This window comes from Eschrichtius robustus, chromosome 6, assembly GCF_028021215.1.
Source record: "Eschrichtius robustus isolate mEscRob2 chromosome 6, mEscRob2.pri, whole genome shotgun sequence".
Taxonomy (NCBI): domain Eukaryota; kingdom Metazoa; phylum Chordata; class Mammalia; order Artiodactyla; family Eschrichtiidae; genus Eschrichtius; species Eschrichtius robustus.
The window spans coordinates 7,537,912-7,550,472 of record NC_090829.1 but is presented as its reverse complement, the minus strand read 5'-3'; the positions used below and the strand labels follow the sequence as shown (position 1 = coordinate 7,550,472).

General features: G+C 41.9%; 1 protein-coding gene across 2 annotated transcripts in view; it reads left to right on the top strand.

Annotated features, from left to right (window-relative positions):
* The first annotated feature begins 3,191 nt into the window (after positions 1–3,191).
* RAB5A (RAB5A, member RAS oncogene family) overlaps positions 3,192–12,561 on the top strand; it is a 42,577-nt gene continuing 33,207 nt past the window's right edge. Inside the window, exons 1-2 of one of the 2 annotated variants that reach the window (XM_068545857.1) lie at positions 3,192–3,552; positions 6,590–6,845. In XM_068545857.1, coding sequence (XP_068401958.1) covers positions 6,683–6,845 — 163 coding nt within the window. In that variant the 5' untranslated portion in view covers positions 3,192–3,552; positions 6,590–6,682. The remainder of the gene's footprint in view (positions 3,553–6,589; positions 6,846–12,561) is intronic. The other variant, XM_068545856.1, reaches the window with a different exon arrangement.

The window sequence follows — 12,561 nt, the reverse complement described above, 5'->3', positions numbered from 1 at the left end:
AATGTATCCAATTATCAGTCCTCCTCAGTTATCCAGGGTTAGGGAAAAAAAAAACACAGGCCTATTGTGAGTGGCAGTACAAGAGCAAAGCTTTACTGTGGCATTTCCATCTCTCCAAAATTACTACTGGATCTTAGAGGTACCAGCCACTGGAGTAGCACTCCCCAGCCAAACATTATGACTAAACTATAAAATACTGTGGAATGTATTCATGAATACAGAGAATTGGTTTTTTTTTCTGGCCTTGCCCCGCAGCTTGCGGGATCTTAGTTCCCTGACCATTGAACCCAGGCCTCGGCAGTGAAAGCGCTGCTAACCTCTGGACCGCCAGGAATTCCCTCACGAAGGAGGTGAATTAAAAGACAAAACTGGTAGAAAGTGGGACTCCCCTGGTGGTCCAGTGGGTAAGACTCTGCTCTGCGCTCCCAACGCAGGGAGCCCGGGTTCGACCTCTGGTCGGGGAACTAGATCCCGCATGCATGCCACAACTAAGAAGTCTGCATGCCGCAACAAAGATCCTGTGTGCCTCACCTAAGACCCGGCACAGCCAAAATAAATAAATAAATAAATAAATATTTTAAAAATTGGTAGAAAGAAATGAATGAGGAAGCAATACCCTAGAACAATGATGGGGAGTTCCTAACAATGTATAAATTTCAGCATCCAGGTGTTATTTGTGAGGACTTAAGTCAAATGTTCACCATTCTAAATGTAATTAAGCTTGGGAATTCCCTGGCGGTTCGGTAGTTAGTGACTCAGTGCTTTCACTACCAAAGGCCAGGTTTGATCCCTGGTCAGGGAACTAAGATTGCACAAGCTGCATGGCACGGCCAAAAAAAAAATGCAATTAAGCTCACAAATTTTGGGGAGTCCCTATTATATCAATCAAAGTTCCTCTGAGAGGAATTTAAATCATGAATAAATTATGGTCCTGGTCCTTAAGAACTTTAAAATCCTAATGGGAATGAAAGCCTGAGGAGGAAAGTCTAGGCAGGTACTCTCTAACTGTAAAGTAAGGCAGATACATATTAGAACTATTACAGAGCGTAAAGTATCATGAAACTACAGGAAAAAGACCACTAAATCCAGTAGAAGTAGCCTCAGATGCCATCCAGAGGAGTTGGCATCCTGGCCAAGGTGAGACCTGCAGTGATGAGAGGTAGTGGTATTCCAAGGTGCAGAGAACAAAGTGATCAAAGATGCCAAGATGGAAACACACAGGCGACACTCTGGGAACACAGAGTAGACTGGTATGATTAGGTCACAAGGCAAGAGTTTGGGGAGAGGGAGGCTTTAGAAATAGAACGAAAGAAACATGGGTTGGGACCAGAGTTGAAGAACTTTGTACTCTATTTAGCAATTGCATATTTTTGAGTAGGAGAGTGACTGGCCAAAGTGTAAAGAATGGGTTGAAAAGGCAGGAGTGTGCATTAATTTCAGCTTATACAAATACTACCATGGCCCAGGCTTTGGGATTAGAGCTTAGATTTGGGATTAGAGAATTTTGGGTGACAGAATGGGACAACGAAGAGCTGAAGATGATTCTGCTCTTTCAAGTCTAAGTGACTGGGAGGCTGTTAATACCAGTCACCAAGCAGAAGCACGTTTGGGATGGAATAGGTCTGGTTTGGGGCATACTGTTGACATGCCAAAACTGATGTGACATATCCTGTTTCCTGATTCTTCCTGGGATTGTCCAAGAGGTATCACCATGACTAACATACCATATTGGAACCACCCCTTGGGATAAAGTGCCACAGACACCGTTTGCACATGACACATCATGTTCTTGGGGTTAGTAACTGGGAGGTTGATCCGAAAGGCTGGCTGTTCAAGGGTTCAAATCACCTTCATTGCAAAATGTTGACTGAGCACCGACAGGATACCTTAGGCCAAGTACACATCTAGACGATCAATACTGATGGCCTCACGGCAGGGCTATAAATAGTAAACAGCAAACTGAAAAAGCAACCCTCATCCTGAGGAAAAATCGATTTAACCTTCTACCAAATTCCGAAAGGAATTTTGTTTTGTTTTGTTTCAGATGCCCAGCCAGGGACTGTTGTGTGAGATGGAGCCAAAACAGCTTGTCTTAAGTAGGTCTGCACTGGAGGCTAATGAATGTCTTGGATTCTTTTACTGGAATTGTGCTTAAGAACTCAGATTCTGGAGCCAGCCTGCAGGTTAGAACACAATTTCATCACCTACTCCGCGGTGATTTTGGACAAGTTACACAATCTCTGTGCCTCAAATTCTTTACCTGTAAAACAGGCACGGCACATTCGTGAATTCCACAGCCACGACTGAAGACTCCTGGCTGCCAGCCGCTGTGCTAGACAGCGGCGAGGACCACTTTGGGGAGGTAGTATTCCAATGTAGGGAGGCGGACGATAGAGCTAGTTTCAGAGTGAGAGCCTCATAGCGTAGGAAGAAAATGGGATAATTCCTGTAAAGCGTTTAGTGCAGTAACCCGCGACGGGAAATTCTTTGTAAAAGCTACCTATTATTTTATAACTTGCCCCTCCGCACCCAAAACAGGTAGGCTCTCAAGAAAAGCAAGTTATTATTGAAAATGTCCCCGCCTAAAGACAACTTTCGGGGGGGGGGGGGGAGGATCGCATCCTCCTCCCTGGAGTAAATGCCCCTTACCTATCCACCCATCCCCAGGGACGTGTTGGAAGGCTCTCTTGTGCTAGAAAAGCCCCCACAAAAAGGCCCCTTAGCCGAGCTGGCAGAGTTGGGGTGTTGCAGAGGTGGGGTAAGGGGAACTGGGAGCTAATATTCACAGAGGGAACTTCGCCGCCCCACACCTGCTGGGAGCAACAAACCCAAGTTCTCCTGGGCTCCCCCTAGAGCAGGCCGGCCGAGGAGTACCCCCGCCCCGTCCCCGCCCTCGGCCACGGGAAGCCACGGACCGCCGCCCAGATAACAATGGCGCCGGCGGGGGCGGGGCCGCGCGCGCCCCGGGGAAGCGGGGGAGGGGAGGCAGCCCGCGGCCGTACCCGACCCCGCGGCTCGCTGGGGTCACGTGACGCGGCCGCCCCGCCCCGCGGCCCAGCCCGGACTCTTAAGGCTCTGAGAAGGGGCGGGGGAGCGGATGGAACCGGAGGACGGGGGGGGGGGGGGGGGGGAGACCGGAAGTGACGAAGGGGCGTAGTCCGCGACGTGCGGCGACGTGGCGGCGAGGCCGGCGCCGGGCGGCGGAAGTGGCTACCGCGCTGGGACTGGAGTGTTTGTGTTTTGGTTAGCGAAGGAGCCGGCGGCCGGCCTGAGGGGAGGAGGGAGGAGGAGGAAGAATTAGTGGGAACTCGAGCGCCGGCGGCGGCGGAGGAGGAGAAAGCAAAGAGGAAGGCGGAGCGGCGGGAGGCGGAGACGGAGACCGACGGGGGCGGCACCGCGGCACGAGCCCCGCACCGTCCAGTCTGAGGGGAGCGGCGAGACGAGGAGACGCGCCGCCACCGCCGCCTCAGCCTCAGCCTCCTTCGGGCTCCGCCTGGGACCTACAGCCGGAAGCTTCGGCGCCGCGGCCTCGCGCGCTGCGGGCTGACTCAGGTAACCGAGCCGGCCCTCCGCCTGCGCGGAGCGGGTCGGGACCCCGGGTGGTCCGCGGGCCCTGCCGGCGCGGAGTCCTCAGCCCTTCTCTCTCGCGCGTCGGGACCCGGGACCGGAGATGGGCCGAACACGGCGTCTCGACCCGCCGGCCCTGGTGACTCATCCTTCGAGGGGCTCCGGAGGCCAGGATTTGGGGACCGGCCGAGGGAGCGACGGGTGTCACCCTGTTCCCTTCTCAAGATGGCGCCGCGAGAGAGGGCCGGAGGCCGCGGTTCCGCCTGCTCCGTCCTGGCAGCCCGGGGTTGGGGGGGTGGTCTCCGGCCAGAAGCAGGCCGGATTCGGGGGAGGAGGATGGGAGAGACGGCCCAGGGGCCTGGCGGGGCCTGCCTGCTCGGGCGATCGGAGCTGGGTGTCAGTTGCTCAGGTGCTCTCGGAGGAGGAACTGGGGCCTCCAGCAGGTGTGAATTTGGGGAGCTCCGCCTACCCCCCGACTCCCTGAGCCGGGTAATGGAGGGAGGAGGCGGCTCGGGAAGCCGGGCTGTCTAGGGATTCTTGTCTCATCGTTGGAAGGTGGTGAACCGCAGCCTTAAACAACTCGGCACAACTAGGTCGCTGAACACACTCAGTGGGTAGAGCCCTTTAAACGTGCTCTGTTGTTCGCCTCCCTGGAAGCTGGTTACTCTCCTGAGACTTTTTCAAGCTCTGAACGTCATAATTCACGTGTTTTGCTGAAGTGGTGCCTAAGTGTCCAGTCAATTGCCTTTCACATAACTAGGAGGAAAAAACCCCACATGGACATGACTGCGATAATTTAGGACAGCTCAGAAACTTTATTCTTAGTGTAAAATGGGGATAATAAAAAGAGCTCGTAGGGTTGCTGTGAGCCTAATTCATAGGATGGTGCTTGGCACAAAATAAGTACCCAGAAATGTAAGCTGCTGTTAGTTTTGATCAGAGAGCACCCAGGAGGACTTTAACTCTAGAATGCCAGGTGTTTTCAAAAGATTTAAAATGCACTTTATGCAAAATCTTGGGCTTTTGTGAAACAAAAGTTTAAGTAGTGAATGCAACTGTTACAAAACGTAGCTTTTAACCTTAATGTTATGCTAACTGTATATTTATAATTAGATTTAGTTATGTTTTGTTTGAGATCCTTGGAGGGAACTATAATGCAAGGCTTTAAACCTTAAAAGACAAAGCTAAATCATAATCTTTTTTAATGGGCATCTGATGTTTTCCCTGAAATTTTGGGAGGACTGTGGAAATTCGGAGCATGTTGTCCTTGATGAGTAATTCAGTTTGCTGTTTTGTAGGTAATCAGACAGTTGGGAAGTGTTTTAGTTGCTATCGTGTGTACTCTCGGAAGGTGTGTTGGTGCATTTTCAGTCCACCTGACTTTCTATTGATACTCGGTCATTATTTCATCAAAGGGGCACTTTAATTGCCAATTTTCAATCCCTGCTGTGTGTTGACCACTGTATTAGAAACTTTTTACATATATAGTCTCTTGTTTACTTCCCACAGCAGCTGTGAAAGTTAGGTATACTGGAAATAGAGGCTTTGAAATGAAAGCACTTGCTCCAGCAGAAATTGGTATAACTAGCCAGGATTAGATCCCCAAATCTTGTATGTTTTTGGGGTGGTAGGAGGGTAGATGTGGGGTTGGAGCATTTTTTTATTACAGAAAATTTTTTAAATGTACAGAAGTAGGAAGAATAGTATAATGAACTCATCATCTAGCTTCAGTTATCTTATGGCCCATCTTGTTTTATTTACGCCCCCATTGTTTGGAAGCAACTCAGACCTATTATTTCATTTGTCAATATTTCAGTACGTATTACTAAAGGATAAGGACTCTTCAAAGCTGCTGTTCAGGTAAGGCAGAGGTGATTTTACTGCCATGAATGTAAGGTCTCATGGATATGTTTATTAATGAGTTCATGGTCAAGAGGGATTCTTGTATAAACTCATTTCATGGGTAAGGCAAATTTCTTATTAGGTACCTAAATGAAATAGAACAGTGATTTGAGAAGAGGAATCATCAGATTTAATGTTATTAGCACATGATCAGGTTTTGATTAAAGATGGAAGAAAACTATTATGATTGATTTGTGAGTAGACTGGAAAAGAGTTCTTTGAAAGTTCCCTAATTCCTTTGAGATTGAAAATTAGCGTTCTTAGATAATAGTAGAAGACATAGAAGTTGTCCTTCAGGCTAGTTTTTTCTAAATGTGTTAAATAGAAAGTAACGAACGACACATTTGTTAGCTCCAGAACTACAGAGAAGTATAACTAAATAAGACACTAATTCACTCACCACGTAGAGAACCACAGTTAACAGTTCCACGTCTGATGTACTTGAGCACATCAGAAAACAGTTTTAAGTCTTTTAGGCACCAGACACACCACCTACTTAATATATTTGTTGCTCCAAAGCTACTGTTAAATAAACAAAAAACATGTACCGTTTAACAGAAGCCTTCAGATAATAATGGCCAACATTTATTGAGCTGTTACTATGTTCTAAGATCTATTCTAAGAGCTTTCCACTTACTAACTTAATTTTACTCAAAACTGTTTTAACCTAAGTACTTGAGTCACCTCTCAGGTTGCCAGGGTTTGAAACTCAGCTCTGTTGAAGCTCCGTCACAGTAACTGTGTGACCTCAAGTTACTTAACCTCTCTGTGCCTGTTTTCCTCATTTTTAAGGATTGTAATAGTCAACTTTACAGGATTGTTGAGTGGCTGCGTTAAGTACTTAAAACCACGTGGCACAAAATGGAGTCTTTGATAAAGGTTAGCTTTAAAATGTTTTAAAAGCCTTGAAAATTACAGCATGACTTTAGGCTCAAATCTCATGCCTTTACGGTATTGACAAAGGTAGTGAATTAAACTAAATGACATTCAGTGTCTATTAGAGGTTATAATTGTCATGCAATAATGTGTTACAGGCAGAATTTACCAAAGTGATTAATAGTAGATTTGCTTTGTTTTGCTGATTTGTATAATTAATTACTTCATATTTGTTTTTTTACAGGTTTCTCTACCTCCAGAAAGAAAAAAATTGACACCTTGCATCCTGGAAGTTCATTTAAGAGACTGAAATTAGGGACTTCTTTCAAATTTGGACATGGCTAATCGAGGAGCAACAAGACCCAATGGGCCAAATACTGGAAATAAAATATGCCAGTTCAAATTAGTACTTCTGGGAGAGTCTGCTGTTGGCAAATCGAGCCTGGTGCTTCGTTTTGTGAAGGGCCAATTTCATGAATTTCAAGAGAGTACCATTGGGGGTAAGATTTTCTTTTATCCTTTTTTCATTTAATTGAATCATACGTTGACAAATAAGATTTTGCTGTTCTGATTGTATGATGATGGGTACTAAATAGGTCACAGAGTGAAGAGCTGAGCAGCAGACTCAAGCTTTATAACTTGATTTTTGTTAAGATAATGTTGTTTAATAATTTGATTTACTGGTTATCCCCAAGACGGTTGTATGGAAGCTAAAATACAGATGCAAACATGAGTGGAATCAGTGTCCTCAAGTATAAGATTTGATTGGTATCTTTCTTGATAATGATTAGAAGCTTCTTCAAGTTAATACATGTTTGTGCTGAATTATATTGGCTTTAGAATGAATAGTGAAAATAGTAAAAGTAAATAGTAAAAGAGTTAACATTAAAATTCTAATTCTAAATAACTGAGGGAAGAGAAAAAGTGAGTGATTAATGAAGAGGGACATGAAAGGGAAATGGGACCTGAAGAGAAAGATGGAAGGAGAGGGGAAAGAGGTAGAGTAAGCCCTGCTTACAGTGGTTTTGGTAAGACTGAGGCAAGGGGACGGTAAGATGCAGGACAAAGAGGAGACAACTAACAGAGCATTGTTGTGAATAGAAGACAAGAAATTAGATAATTGAACCTCATCAGAGAAATCCACAACCGTATATAGCAAGGGGCAAAACAGCCTGTTTTGGGCGTCAGTTTCATCTGCCAAATGAAGCTTTTGAATTAGATACTGTGTGGACAGCTTTAAGATTCGCAGTATTTTGCAGGGGGTGTGTAACTAAGCAGTACCATGTTTTTTCCAGGTATTTTATACATTTTAAAGTCATACTTTTGAAATATGTAAGGCAGATACCCATTGGCATGTAGCAACTTCTTGGAGTCTGTCTTTCAGGAGCATAACTTTATGCTATGCATTGAGTGTATGTTCTCAAGTAAGTACACTTGAGAATTTTATTTGTAGTTTCAGATCCTCCCAATAAGATAAATTACAGAACTCTAGTATCTCCTGGCTTTTCCCTACATATAGGAAATATAGTAGGTAAGTGGTACTTCCACTTTAATAGACTCAGCAGTATAACAGTGATTGTCAACCCCCTCCATTTGTATATCATGTTACAGTGTGATCCCATTTTAGTATTTTATGGTTTTTATAATGGATGAGCATCAAAAATATAGTCCATATCATGCAGCTTTTATTTTGATTCAGAAATCTTGGTATTTTAAAAAATTTTAATGAAGTGTATCACACGTTCTTTATGGTTTCTTTGTTAATACATTTGTGTGTGTGTGTGTGTATATACCATTTAATAATGAAATATAAAAATATATATACGTATGATTTAATAATGAAGTATTACCTCTCAAGCTTTAGCCTCCTCCAGAAAGCAAATTGGGCCAAAGTTAACTAGCCCACATGGTAGGAAGAGTTTTAAAGAGTTTGAGGTTATGTCCACCCACCTTAAACTGGTGCAAAAAGTTAGTTGTTATAACTGCTTTTTGGCAAGTGATTGTCAGTTGCAGCATTTTCCAAAGTTAGGCAAAATACCTGGGCCGATATGTTTGGGACTTGCTATGTGCTAACCCTGCCCCCCTTCACAGTACATATTAAAATAACAAAAACACTGAAGTACTGTAGTAAAGGACTTAACTCCTGGGAAACGTAGCCTGAGACTAGAACTTTGTTTTTGTTTTGGATACTCCCAGTTATCTTCGAAGTGTATTTTTTCCTAATGACATCTCAGGAAGGACATTTAAAAGAGAAATTTAACCCCTTATCAGTGCATCATCATAAATATACATATCCTCTGATATGTGTGTATGGGTGTGTATATATATATATATAATCTCCATTTCCATTTAATACCAATTAGATTGTCTACATTTCATTAATGAAATTGTCAAAAGGTTTTCATTCTAACACATAAAACTTCCTTAATATTTTCTACGAATACAGATTGAGCTGGCTTTTTAAACCAACTTTAGAAGCACTTTACATCCCAATTTCTGTGTTAATGGTTACTGGCTGGATACCTTTCCACTATGTTGACCACATATTAATATTCTCAGGAGGTATGACAGTGCCACTATGATTACAGGTGTGAGCCCTGGTTTTTTTGTTTGTTTTTGAGAGATAACTGACATAATATTGTGTAAGTTTAAGGTGTAAGACGTATTGGTTTAACTTGCCTACAAAGTGAGCACTGTTTTTTTGTGCTCTTTGCTAGCAGCTCTTCACCCTTAAGGACTAGAGTAGAATCTAAGCATTTAAGGATCTCAAGGTTTGAGCTATTTAAGGTCTGTAACTTGTAGGTAATATGTCTTTTTGTTTTGGCTGATGTGTGGTAGGAGCTATCTAAAAATGAACCTGGCCAGATGTTTTACATTTCATCGGTTGTTTATTTTTTACTTAACTGTTTATGTTTAATAACATTAGTTGCGGTCTGAAGAGCTCACATAAAATTTTCATCTCTGCTTGTGTTGTAAGGTGGAAATCATATACTGCACTCTTGAATTTGTGTATTCTAGAACCTTATATTCATCAAGAACATCAAGGTTTCTTTAGTTTTTGTGGTTCTTCCTGAACACGATAGCTTGATTTAAGAGTCCATGTTGTCTCGCAATACCCCACGCCCCTGCCCCTTGACTCCATAGCACTCATAATGAGATAGGTAGTTAGGTGGTGCGTTTAGTGCTTTGGGGAGTTCTAGCTTATTTGTAGGGGTTTAAAGTCTGCATGACATTTATGTTCCTGTTGTTTGTCTAAGACGAGCCCATAAGGTTAGCAGGGAGCATTAGGCTCAGAGGGTTGTCATCCTTCTTGCTAGCTCACCTGGAGGCGCATAGCTCGTCAGTAAATACCTGTTGGATGTTTGGACTGGCCATCTTTCATTTAACACCTTGAACACCTAAAGATTTATCTTAAGTTTTGACAGGTCTTCCAGGTGATTCTAATACACGCCAAAGTTTGAGAACCCCTGCTTTCTGTGTTCTGAGGAGCCAGTAGTACGTTTACACTACATGTTAAAGTTCTCCCACAAATGGAATAATTGCTTTTGTTTTTTTTAAACTGTAGGATTTTTTTAAAAAACTTACTGTTCATCTAACTCCTCCAGTTTGAGAATTACAAGTATTATGTACTGGTTACATTACGTATTACCTGTTGCTTCTTTGTATGGGAACGCCTTCCTTTTAACCTGCTAGGCCTCTTTAAGAGAGCATGGCTCCTTCCTTCTCTGTTCCGTCAGGGATACCCTGCCTTGTCTTTACTTACGGGAGTTAGACTATCCATCGCTTGCAGTTATCTGTACCAATGCTGCTCCCTTTTATTGCCACAGATAATCAAGGACCGCTTATACGCTAACTTAAAGAAATAAGTGCCTTCTCTTTTAAGCTGTTTTCAGCAGTTATTAACCCTAAGTAGAGTGTCTAAAATAATTATTTCAGGGTTGTTTTTACTGGAAGAACAAAGTTTATTCTATATTTGACATCCATCCAGTTTTACTCTACGGGGCTACCAGGACGTGTTTTTCTGTTCAGATTCAAAAACATCTGGGGGAAGAATTATTAAAATTAAGAAAAACAAGGTTGGTTTCAACGTTATCATTGGCAGTCTTTTACCTTACCTTATCAATTTACCACCAAGACCTTCTTAAGAGTCGAGCGTTGTGGTTAAGAAAGGGGTGGCGGGCGGCTCTATAGCCACACTGTTTGATTTAAAACTGTAGCTCCAGCACATACCACGTATCATCTGCGGCAAGTCATGCCCAGCTCTATTTGCGTCTTACATGAAATGGAAATAATAGTACCTTACTTGAGAGGTTTTTGGTAAGGATTAAATGAAAGTGCATACACATTTCTTGGCACAATGCCTAGCATGGAGTAAAATGCGTATTAAATATTAGCTATTACCATTAGCATCACCACCGTTACTTTTTGCTGAGTCACTTTTATCACTGTTGATATTTTTGTTGTATAGTCATATGACATTATTTTAGAACCGTGACTTTTCCACCTAGTGCAGAGCATTCGATTTAGGATTTGACAGTGTTAAAGAATTTTATGTCCAGATTTTCTCCTCTTGGAAGATAAAGTTTCTTATTAAAAATTATAGGAACAAATAAGATGTAAAAAACTTTATGAGCAGGTGCTTCCTAAATTTGAGCCTTTCCAAAAATGGAGTTTTTGCAGATTCCTTCAAGGAAATAACATGAGCATATACAACTAAGTTTCTTTAAATTCTATATGGTGGATTCTTGCTTAACCCTCCCACCATTTGTTGATTTTCACAAAAGTGGGTATTCATGTATGTTACATTAAATGCCTGCTCCCCACATCAACTAAGATATTTTGGAAGTTTTCTCAGAGAGAGAAATTACACAGTTATATAGAATACGACATATATGTAGATATTAAAGTTGCTTCCTAAACTGAGAAATAAAAGCAGCTAGAAAATTTAAATCTGAATAACTCATGTTTTTCCTGTAGTAGTAAGCTTTCTACTATTGCCCTTCACTTGTTAGCGGTAAGAAAGACTTGTTTGTGTAATTGTAATCTGTGCATTTGTTTATTTACTTCCTTTATCTTTTTGCATCTGCATATTGTTTTCAATGAAAAGTACTTTTGAGAAAGGATAGAAGACGTAGGGACAAACCACCAGCATATAGTTTTCAATTCATGAGAAAAATGGTTTTTGAAATACTCATATTCTTTCTGTTACAGTCAGAGTTAAAATTTGTGGGAGTTTATCTTTTGGTTTTAAGTGAAAGAATCTTACCTTTATGCATAATAATATTGCCTTCTAGAAAGTACATTTTCAGTATTTGAGATAGGTTGTATTACTAGGAGAAATTGGTAAAGATTGGGTATTTTATATATATGTTTGTACCAGTTCTGACCTAAAAAATTTTAATAGTCTTAACATCAGTTATTCCCCAATGTTCCAGTTTAAAATGTTATCCTATGTGGCTACTGAAGCATTGCTGTGAATTAGCCAATAAGCTTAGCTTCAATCCTGGCTTCCTTTTACAAACAGCACTGTTTGTTTACACATTTATAAAATGAGAAGAGTGAGCTAAATAAGGATTCTTTTAGGGCAGACTTTTTTTAAAGTGTGTACTCTCCTCCACATTAAACAATGCAATCAATATAGTTAAACCTTTTCTTCCTCTTAAAATTTATTTCACAATTTGGGGTCATGAACGTCTGTTTTTGCCCTGTCTTACTTAATTCATCGATGCCCTCTGGTGTTGCTGAAGTGTTCAAAGCTGTTTGGTAGAATGATTTTGCCAATTAGCTCTAACTATGGTGAACTACCTCTGTTGATTCACTAATTTGCTGCTTTTATTCTGCTATCACTGGGAAATAAGATTATCAAGCTTTTCTGAAATTCATTCACTCAACAAATTTACCAAGCTCCTAGCACTGTGCTAAATATTAGAAATCAAAGTTAACCTTTCCCCCTTCTGGGTCTTACACCATAGTAATCTGAGGTTACTTATATGCAGTCTTCCTTACGATGCATGCTGAATTAATTCATCATTTGGAGTCATCATTGAGAGCCTTTTGTTACCAGGCCTCTTGGTGGCAAATAGGGATGTATTAGAGGGAGAAAAGCAACAGGAGTAATTCCAGAGGCTTTTGATTTTTTTTTTTTTTTTTTTTTTTTTTTTTTAGAAATTTCATGTAATGTCTGAAACATTTATATCAACATATTTCCATACATAT